The sequence below is a fragment of the Corvus kubaryi genome, unplaced genomic scaffold (assembly GCF_017639235.1).
Source record: "Corvus kubaryi isolate FWS band 111438036 unplaced genomic scaffold, C.kubaryi_AGA036_p1.0 37326, whole genome shotgun sequence".
In the NCBI taxonomy this organism is placed as follows: domain Eukaryota; kingdom Metazoa; phylum Chordata; class Aves; order Passeriformes; family Corvidae; genus Corvus; species Corvus kubaryi.
This window is the reverse complement of record NW_024581105.1, coordinates 296,825-313,366: the sequence shown is the minus strand read 5'-3', so window position 1 is coordinate 313,366 and position 16,542 is coordinate 296,825. Positions and strand designations below refer to the sequence as shown.

The window sequence follows — 16,542 nt, the reverse complement described above, 5'->3', positions numbered from 1 at the left end:
GAGACCACGCCCACAAACCGCCCCGGTGCGGCCTAGGCCCCGCCCCGACCGCGAGACCACGCCCACAAACCGCTCCGGTGCGGCCTAGGCCCCGCCCCGCGCACTTAGACCCCGCCCAACGCCTCAAGCCCCGCCCCATCCCGCCCAGGCCCCGCCCCCGCACGGCCGCTCTCGCTTTCTCCCGTCCCCTCCCCTAGTTCTCGCGAGATCTGTGCCCGGAAGCGGCACCTGCGTGCCGAGCCGGCCGTGAGGGGTCCGCCCGCCATGGAGGCCCCGCGCCCGCTGCTGCTGCTGCTGCTGCTGCTGCTGGGGCTCTGCGCCGCCGGTGAGGGGCCGGTGACACACTGGGCGGGCGTGCCGGGCGTGCCCGGGGAGGGGTCGCGGAGGGACAGCCGCCGGGGGACTATGGCAGGGGCGGGAGAGGGCAGCCAAGCCCTTTGGGCCGGGGGTGGGTCAGGCACCGCGCTTGGTTTGCGGGGCCTCCTCTGGCCTTGGGCCCCTCCGGCGGGAGGGGTTCCTTGTGGTCCGCCGCGTTTGGTCACCCGGGGGTTTCCCCTCTCCCCCCGAGGTCCTTCCTCTCCCTTGAGGTTCCCCTCCCCATCTGCTCCCGCCTGTCCCCGTGGGTTCCCCGGCTCCTGTGGGGTTTCCCCTCTTCCTCCCGTGGGTTCCACCGTCTCTCTCGGGGGATTTCCCCTCTGCTCTCCAGCTCTCAGCCTCCCCAGTGCTGGCGGGCTGCTCTCCGTGCTTGCCCACAGCAGCGGGGCAGCAAACGGATCACAACGAATCTTCCACAGAGTCTGAGGGAACCCAGGCAGCTGGAGGAGGTGACAACCAGGAACACACGAACGCAATCAACCAAAACCAGCAGCAGGATAATTCCGACAACAACGGTGACCCCCAAACAGACACGAGTAACAAGACCAGGGCAGATGAGGAGCAGAAGGCAAAGAACGACGAGAAGGGCGGAAATCTGAATGGAAGCGACAACAAAAAGAACGAGGAGGAGGAGAAGAAGAAAAAAGAGGCACAGAATGACAGCGGCCAAGGCGGCAGCACGGGGGCTGCCCAGGGTGGCACAGGTGCAAATGGGGCCAGTGAAAACGGCAATGCAGGAGGCGGGGGACAAGGGGATGGAGTGCAGAACAGCAGCAGTGGCAGCCCAGGCAGCGGTGGCACTGATGCCCAGGGCAACAATGGCAGCAGCACCAGTACCCAGGGCAACAATGGCAACAGCACCAGTGGCCAAAGCAGCAATGGCAGCAGCACCAGTGACCAGGGCAACAATGGCAGCAGCACCAGTGGCCAAAGCAGCAGTGGCAGCAGCACCGGTGGCCAAAGCAGCAGTGGCAGCGGCACCGGTGGCCAGGGCAGCAGTGGCAGCGGCACTGGTGGCCAGGGCAGCAATGACAGTGGCACTGGTGGCCAGGGCAATACAGGCAGGGACAACGGTGTCCAGACTGACGGCCAGAACAAAAACAGTCAGCAGAACAACGAGAAGGACAAGGAGAAGAGCCAGGATGGCAACAACCCAGAGAGCTCCAAGAGTGAGGACGGCAGTGAGAAGAACAAGGCTGGCACCAGCGAGAGCAGCGACAAGGAGGGCAGCAAGAGCACAAATGGCAGCAACAAGGACCAGGCCACCAACCAGGGCAGCAGTGGGGCTGGCACCCAGGGCAGCGAGGCCGGTAATGGGCACACAAACGGGAACACTGGCCAAGGCAGCAGTGGTGGGCAGCAGGCCCAGACCGAGACCGAGGACAATCAAAAGAACTCCCAGGAGGAACAAAACCCTACGGAGGACGACAGCTTTTCAGAAAATCAAGAAAACACCAGAGAGGAGGCGGCCAAGGCTGAGGAGGGCAGTGACAGCTCTGTAAATCAGGAGAGAGAGAAGAGTGTTCCCTCCCTGCCCAGGGCCCACTCAGAGAGCAGCCACTTCTTTGCCTACCTGGTGACCACGGCCATCATCGTCGCGGCCCTGTACGTGGCCTACCACAACAAACGGAAGGTGAGCAGCCCTGCTCAAGCCCTGAGGGGTGGGACTGGGGCCCACTGAGTCCTTTCCCCTCATCCTGGCTGGTTTCTCACCAGTACCTCCTAGTTTGGTTCATGTTCATGTGGTCCCAACAGCAGTGGGAGGAGCAGGGGAGTTGTGACCAGGAAAGGGGTCAGATCTGGTGGAAACTGAGTGTCCTCAGCTCTGCTGCTAATTTTCAGCTGAGAGGTGAAAGCACAAAGGGGTGTGAGATCTCTGCGTGTTTTCTCTGACAGTTTTCTACTGAGTTTTCTGTAGCAGGTTGCACAAGATTGGGGTTGTTTTTCCTCACATAAAGCTGGTTTTGAGGGAGGAGAAAGAAAACAAATTCTTACTGTTTTCTGCTTGTTGAGCAAACCTTGTTATTTGTCGTAGCTGGGGTCAAGTACTGGGATTTATATATTTCAGTTGTCACAGGAAAAGGGTTGTAAGAGCAGGCGAATGAAAAACCACAAGTAAGCCTGTGTTGGCGGCTGCTGTCCCACTCACCCTGTGTCCATTTTTCTCTCTCCAAAGATCATTGCTTTCGCTCTGGAAGGAAAAAGATCAAAAACTGGTCGGCGGCCCAAATCTGGTGATTATCAGAGACTGGATCAAAAGGTGAGACCCAGCCCAAAGTGGGGGTTGGCACACCTGGTGTGCATTGGAAATACAAAATATTGGCCCTTTGCATTAGAAAGGGTCCCAAAGCCCCCCCTCAGTCAGTTTGGGAAAGCAGAGTTTGGTGCAGAAGCAGGGTTTTGCCAGGAAATGGAAACAGTAACACTGAGAAATGCTGGCTGAGCTAACCCAGGGCAGAGGTGGGACGCTCTAAAGCTGGACTGTGCTGAACCACTTTGTCACTGATCCAAATGACTTGTCAGAGAGGTTTTTAGTGGGACACGGGTAGGATTTGGGGAGAAATCCCTTTCTTCTCTCCCTTGAAACCTTTTTCCACCTCTTGCTCTTCAAGGCAGATGTGCCTATAATTATTTTCTGCTGTGGGAAGAGGAAAGGGAGGAAAACAAAGGCAAGAGCTCGTGTTTGCTTTGGGAGCTCTTCAGCCCACTCAGGTCTGGACAGAGCAGCAGAGTAATTCTGAGCTTCCAGGTAGTTCCAACCTTTCCTTTTGCCTTTCCAGATCTAGATTTCTCCTGGGGTGATGATGGCCGGCGATGGGAATGCTGTGCTGCCACAGTTGGATTTCAGTCCACGGGAAGGAGGGGAAACGCTTTTTGTTTTGCACCTGCACCTTGATAAAACCTCTCACTTCCCTAAATTGCTCCTTTCCCAGCTGCCTTGTCTTCCCCCTGGGTGTCTGGCTGTGGAAAAGCCAGTCCCAGAACTGCACACCCAGGACTTCTGTGTCCCAGTGCAATGGAATTTGCCATCCACTGGACTGACCCCTCCTTTTGGGGAGGGGGAATTAAGGATCTGCTGCACAATGAGCCATGGGACTGTCCCTTGCCTGGAAACAGAGCTGCCTTGGTCTCCTCCTCCTTCTCCTCCATCTCTTGGGTTTGGATGCTCAAGTTGGGAGCATGTGTGTTCTCTTGCACTTGTTTGGAATTGAACCACCACAGACTTGGATTTGGGTTTTCTCTCCCTGACCAACTTTCCAGTTCCACACCCAGGTTCCCTTTTCCACACACACTTTCAGCCATGCTGAAGCAGTTTTTGTGGTGTAGCTCAAACCCTTTGTGCTCTATGCAGCTCTTTTCCCTCCCAGTGCTCCCAGTTCAGCGTTTGCACTGGGGGTGTTGGTTGTGGTGTGGTGCTGTGGAAGAGGGAAGAGGCTGGGGAAGCTCCGTGCCCTGTCAGGGATGTAGATGGGAAGATTGCTTCCTCCCCCTTGTCAGGTGTAGGAAGGAAGGAAGGAAGGAATGTAAATCCCCGAGGAGTTTGGGATGGATGAGTGAAGCTCCCAGTCCCTCAGCTCCCCAATTTGTGTTGGACTGGTACCAGTTGAACCAAGGGCTGCCAGAGGGGTTGGTGCCCCAGTTACACCTGTGAGGTGGTTTTCATGCCTGTAATTCTACTCCTAAGAGGTTTGTTCGAGCTGGGATGTTTCTGGAGAGGGCACAAAGTACCTGCTTGGCTCCTGCTTTGGATTTTTCCAGTATAGGCAGAAAAAATGGATTTGAGGAACCCAGAGCTACTCACGCAGGCACCCAGCTGTGCCACAGCAGGTGCCAGCCGTGTGCCAGTCCCGCGTTTGCCAACTGACTGCACAGGAAGGATCCCAGGACAGTTAAATTCCCTCCTGGAGGGCTTTTTTCTGGCCTTCCCAGGCTTGGGAACAATCAGCTCCTTGCTCTGTGGTCACCTTGGACAAGGGCAGAGCCATTTCCTGGTCACTGTGAAAGCTGCAGCTCTAGTTTTGATTTCCTGATAGTTCATTCCAAGAGGGGAGAGAGGGCTTGACTTTCTCCAGACCCTAAAATCATCCTTTCCCTTTTTGCTGGCTCTTGGCAAGCACAAGGAGCATGAAAGTCCCTCTTGGCTTTAGAGAGTTCTCAGGAGTTTCCCTAGGAAACATCTAGGATGCAAAAAGGACTTCCAGGAGTTGTTCTGGAGAGCAGGAGGGTGGAGGGAAAGGAAAGGGAAACAGGAATGTAACTCTCAGGGAAGAGGATGGGAACCTCATGCACCCTGCTCCAGAGCTGCTGTGGGATCAGCCGGGCTGGGGGGCTGCTTTAGGGCAGGGCTGGGGAGGGGGACACTGACTTTTGGCTGGTGACAGTGGGGAGACAAACCCTATTCCAGTGTGTGGAATTCCATGTGCTCCTGGGCTGCTCCGGCCACGATTTTTGGAGTGTGTGTGCTTTTTGGAGTGTGAGTGCTCTATGCCTGCTTTGTCCTGTTTTGGTTTTTTTTTTAAATTGAATGATAATTTAGAAAGGTGGGGGGTTTTTTTTTCACCATCTACTCATTTTTCTGTCCTGGGAGCTGTTTCAAATCTCTCTTGCTCCAGGCTGTGGGAATCCCACCCTGCTGCCAACAGGGGAGGGAATATTTTGGACCTCAAACACCTCGATCCCAGGCTGAGCCAAGCGCAAGCTCATTGGGGTAATGAGGATGCACCTCACGGGTCTGGGGAGAGGCAGAGCTCACATCAGGCTGACTTGGGGGGGTTTCCCCCAAAATCTCCCTGCCAGCACTTCCCAAGGCTGGTGTGTTCTGGGCTGCCCGAAACCTCTGGGAATTGCTCCCAGTTTGTTGAGTTTATGGTATTTATGCAACATGTCCCAAAGGGGTCAAGGTGTGCAGAACCTTTTCCTTTTGGACACACGTGTTTTCCATGGATGGTGTCTGTCGGTACAGAGGGGTTTTTTGCCAAATATTCCTACTTTTTAGGCTTGAGCCAGCACTTGATTTGTTTTCTGCTGTGAAACGCACCTTGCTTGGAAGGATCAGAATTTTTTACAGTTCTTTGTACTGTTTTTTTTATTTTCTGTGTGGCGAAGTCAGTAAATGGATTTTAAAAGACCCAAAATGCTGAGTTTTCACTTCTGTCTTGGTTTTGTTTTTTTCACATTCTTTGCATGGTTTCCGTTGACAGCTGGCACCAAAGGTGCAAGGTGTCTCCTCTTCATGCAAAACCAATTTGATTTTGATAAAAACACCTGGTTTTGTGGAGCTGTTTGTGCTCAGAGCCCCGTGTGCAGCCGGAAGGAGCCCAGACAGGCCCAGGCCAGAGCGGATTTGAAGTTTCCAGTCTGATTTCCAGTATGAGCCCAGCTCCACCGGGGCTGGCATAGGGTGGTGTGAGGTCAGGGCCCAGGAGGAGATTAAACTGCTCTGGACAGAGCTTAGTCGTGAGCTCTCCTCTTGGATTTCTTCTTTCTCCTCCAGAGAGCCTCAGAGGGCAGGACATCCCAGCTTGTTGGAGCAGCAGCAACTGGGAGACTGGAAAAGAGAGTGGTGTGGCTGCTGCTGCCAGCCAGCTGTGGGAAGGGATGAGACGGTGCCTGATCCCCGGTGCACGACGAGGGTACTTCTGGGGAGTGTTTCCTGCAGCGAATGGAAGAAACTCCCTCCTTTCCCCCGCCTCTTTTCCCTAAAAGGAGGAAATCCCGCCTTCCGCTCTCCGCTCCGGTCCGGGCAGTGGCGAACGGGCCCGGCTGGAGACCGGGAGGGCCACTGGATTTCCTGGGGATGGGGTTACTGACAGCTTGCAGGAGGAAAAACGGTGAAAATGGGGGGTCAAATGAAAATTCCCATGGGGATGTGGGGTCGGGAGAGACCTTACAGACCCCCCAGTTCCAAGCCTTGCTAGGAGGGCTCAGAGCTCTGCTCCGTGTCCTTAGGATGAGTTCCCAAAAAAACCCACTGCATTGTGCTCCAAGAGCTCGCTGAACCCCTTGCCTGCTCTCACCCTGATGTGAGAGGGCTGGAAAGGTCCCAAAATACTTTGGCAGGCAGAGCAGGGGTGCTGGGGCAAGAACAGCCCCTCAAGTCAGGTCCTGTCCCTGGGTGCAGGAAGCAATGGGAGCACCCCAGGGGTGTGGAGTGTCTGGGGGGAGTCATGTTGGGGCAACTGCCCAGGAGTCAAAGTCCATGAGTGGAAATAATGTCAAATAAAATCAGAAATGCTTTGCCAGCTGGGTTGGGCTCTACTTACCAGGGCTGGCTTGCTGAGACATCCCGATAAAGGCAGTTCAGCAGAGAGGCCCGGAGGGCGGAGGAGGTTTAATGCACGAGAAACTGGGTGGAACTGAGGGGGGGCTGGGGCTGGGTCTGTGCCCTTCAACCCTCCTGACTGGAGAGCGGTGCCAGCTGGGGGTCGGGCTCTGCTCCCAGGGAACAACGGACAGGACAAGAGGAAACAGCCTCAAGCTGTGCTGGGAGAGGTTCCGGTTGGATATTGGGAAGATTCCTCTGTGGAAGCGGCAGTCCAGGCCTGGCACAGCTGCCCAGGGCAGTGCTGGAGTCCCCATCCCTGGGGGGATTTAACAAACGTGTGGATGTGGCACGTGGGGACACGGGTCAGTGATGGCCTCGGCAGTGCGGGGGATCAGCTGGACTTGGTGGTCTCAGGGGACTTTTCCAACCCAAATGATTCCATGGTTCTGTGAAATGCTCCTACTCCCTGACCTCTACTCTGGATCCCCAGTGAACCCAACCTTCAAACCCTGTTAACCACCCCGGGTTTATTTTATCTTACCTTCTTTGCTGAAATCTTTAAATTTTGCACGGCCTCCTGAGCAAACACGTGAGCCTGAGCTGGTCTCACTGCAGGTATTTTCCTTAGGGGCAGGGCACCAGCCAAGCAAACACATCAGCTTTGCCTCTGCAAGACAAATGCCATGGCCTGGGAAGGTTTGTTTGGATTAAAAACCACCAAAAATGAGTGAGATAGCATTTGCAAGGTTGGAGCTCTTTTGGGTGAGAAAAGCAGGAGGAGAGGCAGGTCTGGGTCTCCTTGAAGCTCTGGGAGCCATGGGGATGCTGCTGGGTGTCACTGCACTGTTCTGTGCCTAAATCAGAGGTTTCTGCTCTGCAGAGGGTCCCTGGGCAGAGGATCTGGCTTGTTAAACCCTCCTCCCAATAGCTCTGGTGCTCCAGTTGAGCTGCTCACCTTCCCAGAGGGATTTCTGGTTGGTTTTTCTGTAACTTGTCCCTCTGTCTCCATGTGTGACAGGGAACAAGCTGCTGCTGGTCACCCCTCAGTCTCTCCCCCTCAGGACCCCTCAGGGCTGAGAACAAGAGATGTCTCCAGCAGGCTGGGAGTGAGGCAGGGCCTCGGTCCCCAGCCTCTGGGACCCTGCAGGAGCGTGGATCCACAGGGGCTGAGAAAGGATGCTCAGCCTGCAGGGTGAAGGGAAGGACAGGGACATTGGCTGTGCCCTGGCCCTGCTTTGTCCTATTTTTTTGGCAAAAGGAAACTCTTCTGGCTGGTGTTGGTGCGTCAGGGGCTCTCCCTTGCCTGGGCTGCAGGTGAACATCTCAGTGGTCCAGGGAGGGAGGGGGAGGTAGTCAGAGATCCGACCTGGATCAGCCTCCAGCTCTGCACTGTCACACTCCACATCCACCCCCAGTCGAATCTTCCCCCTGACAAGTCTGTGGGGAGAATGGCCACCTTGAGCTCCCCCAGTTCTGCTCTCTGGGGGCCTTGGGGATTCCCTGTGGGCCTCTAACCCCAAACAAGAATCTGTGGCTTGGGAGAGACCTTGAAGCCCATCCAGTGCCACCTCCCACTGTCCCAGGCTGCTCCAGCCCCAATGTCCAGCCTGGCCTTGGACACTGCCAGGGATCCAGGGGCAGCCACAGCTGCTCTGGGCACCCTGTGCCAGGGCCTGCCCACCCTCCCAGGGAACAATTCCTTCCCAATATCCCATCTAACCCTGCCCTCTGGCACTGGGAAGCCATTCCCTGTGTCCTGTCCCTCCAGCCCTTGTCCCCAGTCCCTCTGCAGCTCTCCTGGAGCTCCTTTAGACCCTGGAAGGGGCTCTGAGGTCTCCCCGGAGCCTTCTCTTCTCCAGGTGAGCACCTTCAGCTCTTGCAGCCTGGCTCCAGAGCAGAGGGGCTCCAGCCATCTCCATGGTCTCCTCTGGACTCACTCCAGAAGCTCCACATCCCTCTGGTGTTGGACCCAGAGCTGGAGGAAGCTCTGCAGGTGGGGTCTCAGCTGGGCTGTGGGGCTGCAGCTGCTGGAGGTGCCCAGAGCAGCCTCCCCAGTTCACTGCTGTGCCCTGGGAAGATTTCAGAGTCCTTCAGTAGGTGTAATCTCTCTCCTCCTCCTTGGAGCTGGGTTGTGGGCCCACCTCCAGGGCCTCGGTGGAAAATTCTCCTGATGTGTTCTGATGTTGAAACAGTCCAGAAGAGAAGGGAAAAACTGAAGTTCCAGGAAAACAAAGTTCAACTCTCCATCTCCCTCCAGAGAAAGGAGCTGAAAGCTGGCTGAAAAGCAAGCAGGGTGCTTCCTCCACTCTTTCTGCTGCAGGAGGACACGGAGGAGTGTGTGTCTGTGTCCTTGAACAACTGCTTTGTAAGGTTCACTCGGCTTTTTCCTCTCCCCCCTCACAGGCTCAGTTTAAAGGCACAGAATTAATTTCTGGGCCCAGAGCAGCGATAGGGGATACAACATCATAAAGTCACCCCAAGACAGGGGTTTTGGTGCGCACTGGGCACTTCTCCATGATCAAATCTGGAAAATCTGGGTCAGTTTCATGGGCTTTGAGCCACAGCCCAAGGTGCCCCAGTGCTAACGAAGGACTCACCGTGCTCACAGCAGTACCCCCCAGTACCAGGGAATTCCTTCTTCCCATGGCTGTCTGCTCCAGGGAGGTGGGAGGAAGGTAAGTCCATGCTGGCCAGCTGCTTTTCCTCACTTGGGGTCCAATTTGTGGCCGTTCTGCCATAATTCCTCCCCAAAACTTGGCTGGTGCAGGACAAACCCCCAGCAGCACGTTCACAAGGATGGGGCTGTCCCTTCCCCTTTCCCTTCCCATTCCACTTTCCATTCTGCCTCCCCTTCTTTTTGCCTTCTTTTTCCCTCACAACCCCCAGCCCTGCTGACGCATCATGAGGCACAAATCCCAGGATCATCATCACTGTTTTATTACTTCAGTCTCATGTGCTTCCCTTCCCATCTGGAGAGGACTTTGATCCTGTTCCCAAGCTTTTACCAGCAGACAGAAGGACTTTGCTGCTGCCAAAGGAGCATGTGCTCATGCCACCAGTGCCTTGGGGCAATGGGGGGAGAGCAGCACCCAAACATTGGGAATGCTGGGGGGTCAGGGTCCTGCTGCTGCCAGGGATGACTTTGGAAACACTGGACAGCCTGCAAGCACCACTGCTCTCAGACAGCTCTGGGGGCTGCAGGTGGAGGTTGATGATTCTGATGGGATCAAGCAGCAGCACCCCCGGCTGCTGGGCCATGCTGGTACCTGCTGGTGCCACCTGTTTTAGGGTTATCTTGAGTTCTCTCCTGGCCATGGCTGCTCAGAGCAGCTCTTGGGGACCTTCTTCATGGCCAGGGACCAGCACTAGACATGATGGTGGAAGGTGATGCATTTTTTTTGTGGGGGTGAGGTCCAACATGATCTGTCTGGGAATGGGAACAGCATCTTCTTGGATTGAAATCCCTCTGTTTGGCAAAGAGACGGATCTGCTACAGGTGCGTGAAAGCTGAGAGTGAGTTAGGGGTGCTGTGGTGAGGAGTGGGGGTCCCTGGTGGTGGGACAGTGGGCCTTAGTCTCCCTTCTTGGAGCTGGTGGCCTGCAGGCGCATCTTCAGCCACACCATGTCCAAGTAGAGGTTGCGCTTCAGGACAGTGCTGGCACAGATGATGGCTCCTTGCAGGGCTCCCATGAAACCCTCCAGGCACAAGTCCTGCCCTGAAAGGAGGCAGCAGCAGATGTGGCCCTGCTGTGAGCAGCTCTCACTCCCCATTCCATCCCAGCCAACCATCAGTGGTGGTTCAGGCATTACCTTCCCCACATTCCAGCTGCCCCCACTCCACCCCTGGAATCTGAACCCACAACCCTCTCCCTGTCTGACCATTCCTTCTCCCCAGCAGGAAAAGGGCTTCATCCTGCCTTGGTCAAGGAGACAACCTCCCAGAGCTGGAGGAGCACAGCCCTCTCCTCCTCCCCGTGTGGGACCATGGAACTCCGCTTTCCCAGCGGTTCTTCCATTGCCCCACAGCATCCCAGTGGCTCTTCCCTTTATTGCATTTCAGGATTGAAGGCTTTCTCCCCCCCCATCCTGCTCCCCCAGAGCTGTCCTCATCTGAGAATGCTGGTGGCCCCGTCACCTGTCAGGTAGAGGTTGGGCACGGCCGTCTCTGCCCGCACGGCAGCAATGGCTTTGTCCTGCAGGCGGGGAATGCCGTGGTCGGCGCCGTAGATCTCCCCGCGGGGACTGGCGATGTAGTGCTGGTTGGTGAGGGGAGTCCCGCTGGAGAGGTACTCGATCTGCGGGGGACAGGGGACAGGGTGGTCTGCAGGGGTAGCAGGACCGGGGGCCATTGCAGGAACCCAGGTGTGGGGCTGGGATGGGTCTCCTCGCAGACCCTGGGGGGGTGGTTCTGGCCAGGTTTTGTCCCAGGATGTTTCTGAAGGATCATCCTGGGATGGTCATCCAGGTCTGCCCAGGTTGGATGGGGCTGGGAGCAATTTGGTCTAGTGGAAGGTGTTCCTGCCCATGACAGGGGGTGGAACTGGGTGAGCTTTAAGGTCCCTTCCAACCCAAACCATTCCATGATGCCATGGTCACTCGCCCTTGCACCATGACGAGGCAGCAGTGATGGGTTGGTGCCACACTGGGCCTCATGTGCAGCAGGTCCAGCCCCAGCTCCAATGCTGGGTGGGTAGAGGGGACCCAGAGAGGAGCTGGAAGACCCCTGAACCCTCAGTTTAAGACCCCTGAACCTTGTGTTTCCTCACCCGGCCCTCGATGCGAGGGTAGAGCTTGAAGACAGTCTGCATGATGGCATCCACAAAAGTCTTCTTCAGGTCCTCATAGTCATCCCCCCGCTTGTGGACCTGCTTGTCCTTCCACTCCTCAAACCACTCGTACCTGGCGAAGGTGACGATGGCCAGCGTGGATTTACCTGCGTGAGGACAAGTCTGGGGCGCTCGTCCCTCTGCCCACCCTCATCCCACCCTGTCGCTGCCCCAAACCCGGGAGATGTCCCCAGGTCTTTGGGGTTCCATGTCTTCCATCCAGATATCCCAAAGACCACGTTCCATGAGCCCTGTGCTCAGCGGCTTTGATCATGTACAGCTGAGTAGAAACTCCTTGTTTGGGGTCACCAAACCCCAACAAGAGCTTTGAAGCCTCTCACAGGCATTTGTGGCTGGGTGTCAGCCTTACCTGGGTGCCTCATTTCCCAGGTGGGGTCCTTGGCTGATGGAGAGGTGACAAAGAGGAGAGGGATGTTGTTGGCAGCTTCTTCTCTGGACGAAGCCAGGTAGCGCTTCATCCTGCATGAGAGGGAAGGGCTGAGCTGGGGCTCGATGCACACCTTCCCCTGAATCCTCCTTAGGGCCAAATCCCCATTTTCTGAGTCACTGCCCAGGAATTCATCTCCTTACGCTCAACGAAGCACATCCAAGGTGAAGCCAAACCTACATTCCATCCAGGTCATTCCCTGGGAACATGAAGTAGTTGGTGGCTTCCAGCCCCAACTCTTCCCTCGAGCCGCTGAGGCCGACGAAGACGGTGAAACCCCCCTCCCCATGGGTCACCATGCGGAGCTGGGACTGGATCTCTGCAGTATGGAGGGAAAAAGGGGAATTAGTCTGTTCTGGGGGAAATCAGGCTTTTCTAGGATCCTCAGCTACAAAGAAGTGGTTTCTCCAATCCTGACCCCTTCCCACCAAATGCTGACCCTTCCCAACCACACAACCATTCCCCTTCCCCCCATCCATGCCCCTTCCATCCATCCTTGCCCCTTCCAGAAGATTTTCTAGCAAATTCCACAAATTTCGGGGCCCTGCACTGTGTTTTTAAGGGAATCCTCGCACCAAACTGGGACTTTGCAAACTACACCCAACTTGGGCCAATTAATTTAAGCTTAATTAAAACCCCTGTGAAGAAATGAGCGGCCAGGGCTGGGCTTTGAGGGCTGTGGCACAGGAGCAACAGGGGGTTTGCCAATGTTAATTGATAAATCCCCTTTCCGATGAGGCTTAGGATGGGATTAACGCTGTAACCCCACCGGAGCCCAGCGCTGATGCGGTACCTGGCAGAGCCCGCGCCTCCGCTGGCAGCAGCCTCTCGTAGGTGTTGAAGATCCCAGCATCCGAAATGACCACGGGAGCAAAGATGTCCACCAAATCTTGGCCTTTTTTGACACTCACACCTGGGAGGGAAAACCCAGAGGGGGAAGAATGAGGTGCTGGTGAAAGGAGCCCCACTTCGGGGAGCAGCCCCACGCCCCGTTCCGGGCCGGTGCTCACCACAGGCTCTGCCCTGGGGGTCCAGCAGGATCCTCTGCACTGGCGCCTTCCCAAACACGTTGCCTCCAGCCTTCCGGATCACGGGAATGATGTGGAAGGCAATTTCCCCAGCCCCACCCTTGGGGTACCAAGCGCCATGGAGGAAGTGGTTCACCAGGATGCTGTGCATGGAGAAGCTGGCCTTGGAGGGGAGCACACCTGGGAAAAGGGGCAGGGTTTGGGCAAATCATGAGTTTGGGGCTTATCCTGAAGATTTCAGGAGGAGGAACACCCTGGATATGACACTGGGAGGAAGGTGAGGAGCCTGGAGGAGCAGGGAGGATGTCGGGTGTGGGTGTCCCCATGGCAAAGCCTGTGGTCACCAACGTGACCAAGTCATGGGGGGCTGTAAGCCAAGCCCAGGTGCTGGGATGGAGGGAAGGGGGAGGCTCAGGGGCTATCGGGGGAATATTCCCTTGTGCAGGAATGATGTCGCCCCATCGGGAAGGAGAAGAGCACAGAGGGAAAGAGATGGAGATGAGCAACGGGGATGTGTCATCTGCCGGTGACTTGGGGACAAAGATGCTGGTCAAGCATCCACCACAGCATCCCTGCACACCTCCCAAAAGCATGGAAAAAAGGAGTTTGTTACCTTTTCTCTGTTTCTAAAGGGTTTAATGTCATCCCAGAGCCTCCTGGTCACCTACCGTAGGTAGGGAAGATGTAGCTGAGGACAGCCCGGAGCTCGGGGTTGGGGGTGAGACCATCCACCACCTCCTTGAGGCTGCGTGAGGCCAGGCGGGAGAAGGGGCAGAGGCGTGGGAGCAGCTGGGAACGGATCAGGAGCCCGGCCAGGAACCGCGGGAGCATCTTCAGGATACCCAGCAGCACGACCCCGCGGCCAGAGCTCTGCAGGGACAGCCTGGGGCTCACTGGCACACCCGGGGGCTCAGACACGACCCAAAGATGCTCCAAAGCATTTTTTTCCCCTTAAATTCATTGCTGGGCATCCTGGGGAGCTGGGGGCAAGGGGAGTACTGGCTCCCTCAAAAAGCTTCCCTCGAAAACCTCCCTTAGGAAAAGCTTCCCCAAAAAAGCTCCCCCACTGAAACTGCTCCAAAAAGGTCCTCCCGAAAAACTCCCCCAAAAAGCTCCCTAAAAAAAAGGTTCTTCAAAAAAGCTTCCTTAAAGAACTCTGCCCAAAAATCTCCCCCAAAACATCTGTGGTGCTGCATTTTTGAGGCAGAAAAGGGTGATTTTGGATTTGTTTCCCAACGCTTTTGGGGTGATGCCATTATTCCCTGGGGGGGCCTGGTATCCAGGTGCTGGGGGGGTTCCCCTCTTTGTGTGACCCCCAGATCCAAACTCCCCTCGTTTTATCCCACCCAGATCTGCCTCTACCTTCACCAACCGCTGGAACTCATCGATGGCCGCTGCCTCCCCGGGGAACTGCTCCTTCAGCCTCCGGAAATATTCCCGCTTCCCAGAATGGAGGTGGTAGGTCTTTCCAGCACCCTGGGGGTCCCCCAAAACCACGGCATCGTAGGTGGCCGGGAGCTGGGCCCACTCCAGCTGCCCGTCTGTCAGCTGGTCCACCAGGAACCGCATCAAGGAGCCCTCCTGCATCTGCCCCACATAGTGGATCCCTAAAATAGACATTTTTCCTTTATTATCCTCTTTTTTCCTTTATTTTCCCCTTTTTTTTCTTTTATTTTCCCACCTCAGGAAGCACCAAACCCACCTCTTATTTATCCATGCCCACCCCATCAGCTCCATGTGGAAAGGAAAGGGAAAATCTGGGATACACCCATCTCCTACTTAGGGTACACAGTGCTCGCCACTGCATTTTTAATTAGGAGTTTGGGGAATTTTGTTACGTTTTGGTATTTTTACTGGGTTTTTTCCACCCTGGGATGTACAGAACCCTCCTCTTATTTTTCCACCCCCCAGCCCAGCAGCTTCATATGGAAGGAAAAGGGAAAAACTGGGATATACCTGCCTCCCAACTGGGGTGAATGGCACTGGCTTTAGTGTTTTTAACTGGTAATTTTGGAATTTTGTTACTGTTTGCTATTCACCTCTGCTATAAATAGTTAATCCCGGAGATTGAAAGCCGGACTTTGTCTTGCCACAAAAAGTGTGCCAGCAAGATGTGTCCTGAGGTGACATCCCCCGTGCTGGGAATTACATAGGGGCTGGATATAGGGAATTTGGGGGGTTTGGTATCCTACAGCCAGAGGATTTTGGGATGAAGAACAGGAAAATGGGCTGTCTAACGCGAGGTGTGTGCTGGGGAGCCCCAGTCCTCACCCCAACGGGTGCAATTCCCACCCTGAGGGTCTCCCATGCCCCTCCCCTGGGTCCGGGGGGAATTTGGGGCACCAAATCATACCAGTGTCAAACTCAAAGCCTTTCTCGGTGAAGGTGTGGCAGCAGCCCCCCAGCTTCCCGTGCTGCTCCAGCACCAGCACGCGCCAGCCGGCCTTGGCCAGCAGAGCCGCAGCCGCCAGGCCGCCCACGCCGCTGCCCACCACGATGGCATCGAGCCCCTGAGGCACCTTCTCTGGGGAGAACACTGCGGGGAAAGCAGGGAAAGTCACTGAGGGGGCACCCCACGGCATGGGGGACCCCCGAAACCACGGTGAGCAGGGGGTGATGCTGGGGGGGGGACAGTGCCACCCCGGGGGGGGCTAATGAACGCTGCCGCAGGTGGAAATGCCACCGTGGGGGGGTCAGTACTGCCCCGGGGGTCCAGGACAGCCCGGGGGGTGATGCCACCCTCGGGGTGATGCCGCTCCGGGGGGATTAATGACACCGCGGGGGCGGTGCTGTCCCGGGGGATGACACCACCCTGGGGGGCCAGTGCTGTCCTGGGGGGCGGTGACACCCTGGGCTGTTGATGCCCCCGGGAGTCCCGTACCTGTCTTGACGACGGTCCTGCGCACAGCCTTGTCGGTGACGAGCGGGGCGGGCGGGCGGCGGGTGTCGGTGGCGAAGGGGTTGCGGCTGCCCGGGACCCGCGGGAGCAGCAGGGAGAGGAGCGGGAGGAGGACGATGAGGAGAAGGAGAAGGGGGGCGAGGAAGAGCAGCGCCTGCAGCCACATGGTGCTGCTCCGTCCGGCCTGCGTGAGCCTCGCTCTGCCCCGCGGAGCCGGGAGCAGCGGCGAGGACAGCGGGAACCGGAACAGAGGGGAAGGGGAGCGGCTGCGGCACTGGGCGGGGGGATGCGCGGGGAGGGGCGGCGGGGCGGGGGCTGGCACTGGGAGCTGGGACTAGGAAGTAGCATTGGGCACTGGGAACTGGTCCTGCACACTGGGAGTTGGGACTGTGCAGTGAGAGCTGACACTGGGCACTGGGAGCTGACACCGGGAGTTGGCGCTGGGATGCTGGGAGCTGGTACTGGCAACTGGTAGTGGGACTGGGAACTGACACTGGGCACGGGAGCTGGGACTGATCGCCACGCTCCCGACCCCGGAAGGTCCGACCGCCGTGCCGGGCAGCACCGCTGTGCCGGGCAGCACCGCCGTTCCAGCTCCGCCGCCGTGCCGGGCACCGGCCCCGTTCCAGCCCCGCCGCTTGGAGCTCGCCCCGGCCCCGCCCCCGGCCCCGCCCCCGGCCCCGGCCCCGGCCCCGGCCCCC

The 16,542-nt window shown here is 57.0% G+C and overlaps 2 protein-coding genes across 2 annotated transcripts in view; one reads left to right on the top strand and one right to left on the bottom strand.

Annotated features, from left to right (window-relative positions):
- The window catches only part of TGOLN2 (trans-golgi network protein 2), a 7,251-nt gene extending 1,741 nt beyond the window's left edge, over nucleotides 1-5,510 (top strand). The window contains exons 3-6 of the mRNA XM_042029585.1: nucleotides 198-325; nucleotides 756-2,008; nucleotides 2,552-2,635; nucleotides 3,156-5,510. Coding sequence (XP_041885519.1) covers nucleotides 198-325; nucleotides 756-2,008; nucleotides 2,552-2,635; nucleotides 3,156-3,161 — 1,471 coding nt within the window. The 3' untranslated portion in view covers nucleotides 3,162-5,510. The remainder of the gene's footprint in view (nucleotides 1-197; nucleotides 326-755; nucleotides 2,009-2,551; nucleotides 2,636-3,155) is intronic.
- Nucleotides 5,511-9,561: 4,051 nt separating this feature from the next.
- On the bottom strand, nucleotides 9,562-16,102 carry RETSAT (retinol saturase). Its single transcript, XM_042029505.1, has 11 exons — nucleotides 15,824-16,102; nucleotides 15,296-15,478; nucleotides 14,305-14,549; nucleotides 13,611-13,812; nucleotides 12,925-13,122; nucleotides 12,708-12,827; nucleotides 12,095-12,233; nucleotides 11,837-11,946; nucleotides 11,407-11,573; nucleotides 10,776-10,935; nucleotides 9,562-10,356 (listed from the first exon to the last, which is right to left on the bottom strand). Exons 1-11 carry the CDS (start codon nucleotides 16,005-16,007, stop codon nucleotides 10,211-10,213), a joined length of 1,854 nt encoding a protein of 617 aa, XP_041885439.1. The 5' UTR covers nucleotides 16,008-16,102; the 3' UTR covers nucleotides 9,562-10,210.
- Nucleotides 16,103-16,542: the final 440 nt, after the last annotated feature.

Coding starts and splice junctions, on each gene's coding strand:
- RETSAT (XM_042029505.1), bottom strand. CDS start 16,007: ATGTGGCTGCAGGCGCTGCTCTTCCTCGCCCCCCTTCTCCTTCTCCTC. Junction 12,828..12,924: donor CCCCCAGGGCAGAGCCTGTG/GTGAGCACCGGC, acceptor TTTCCCTCCCAG/GTGTGAGTGTCAAAAAAGGC. Junction 11,574..11,836: donor CTGGGAAATGAGGCACCCAG/GTAAGGCTGACA, acceptor GTCCTCACGCAG/GTAAATCCACGCTGGCCATC.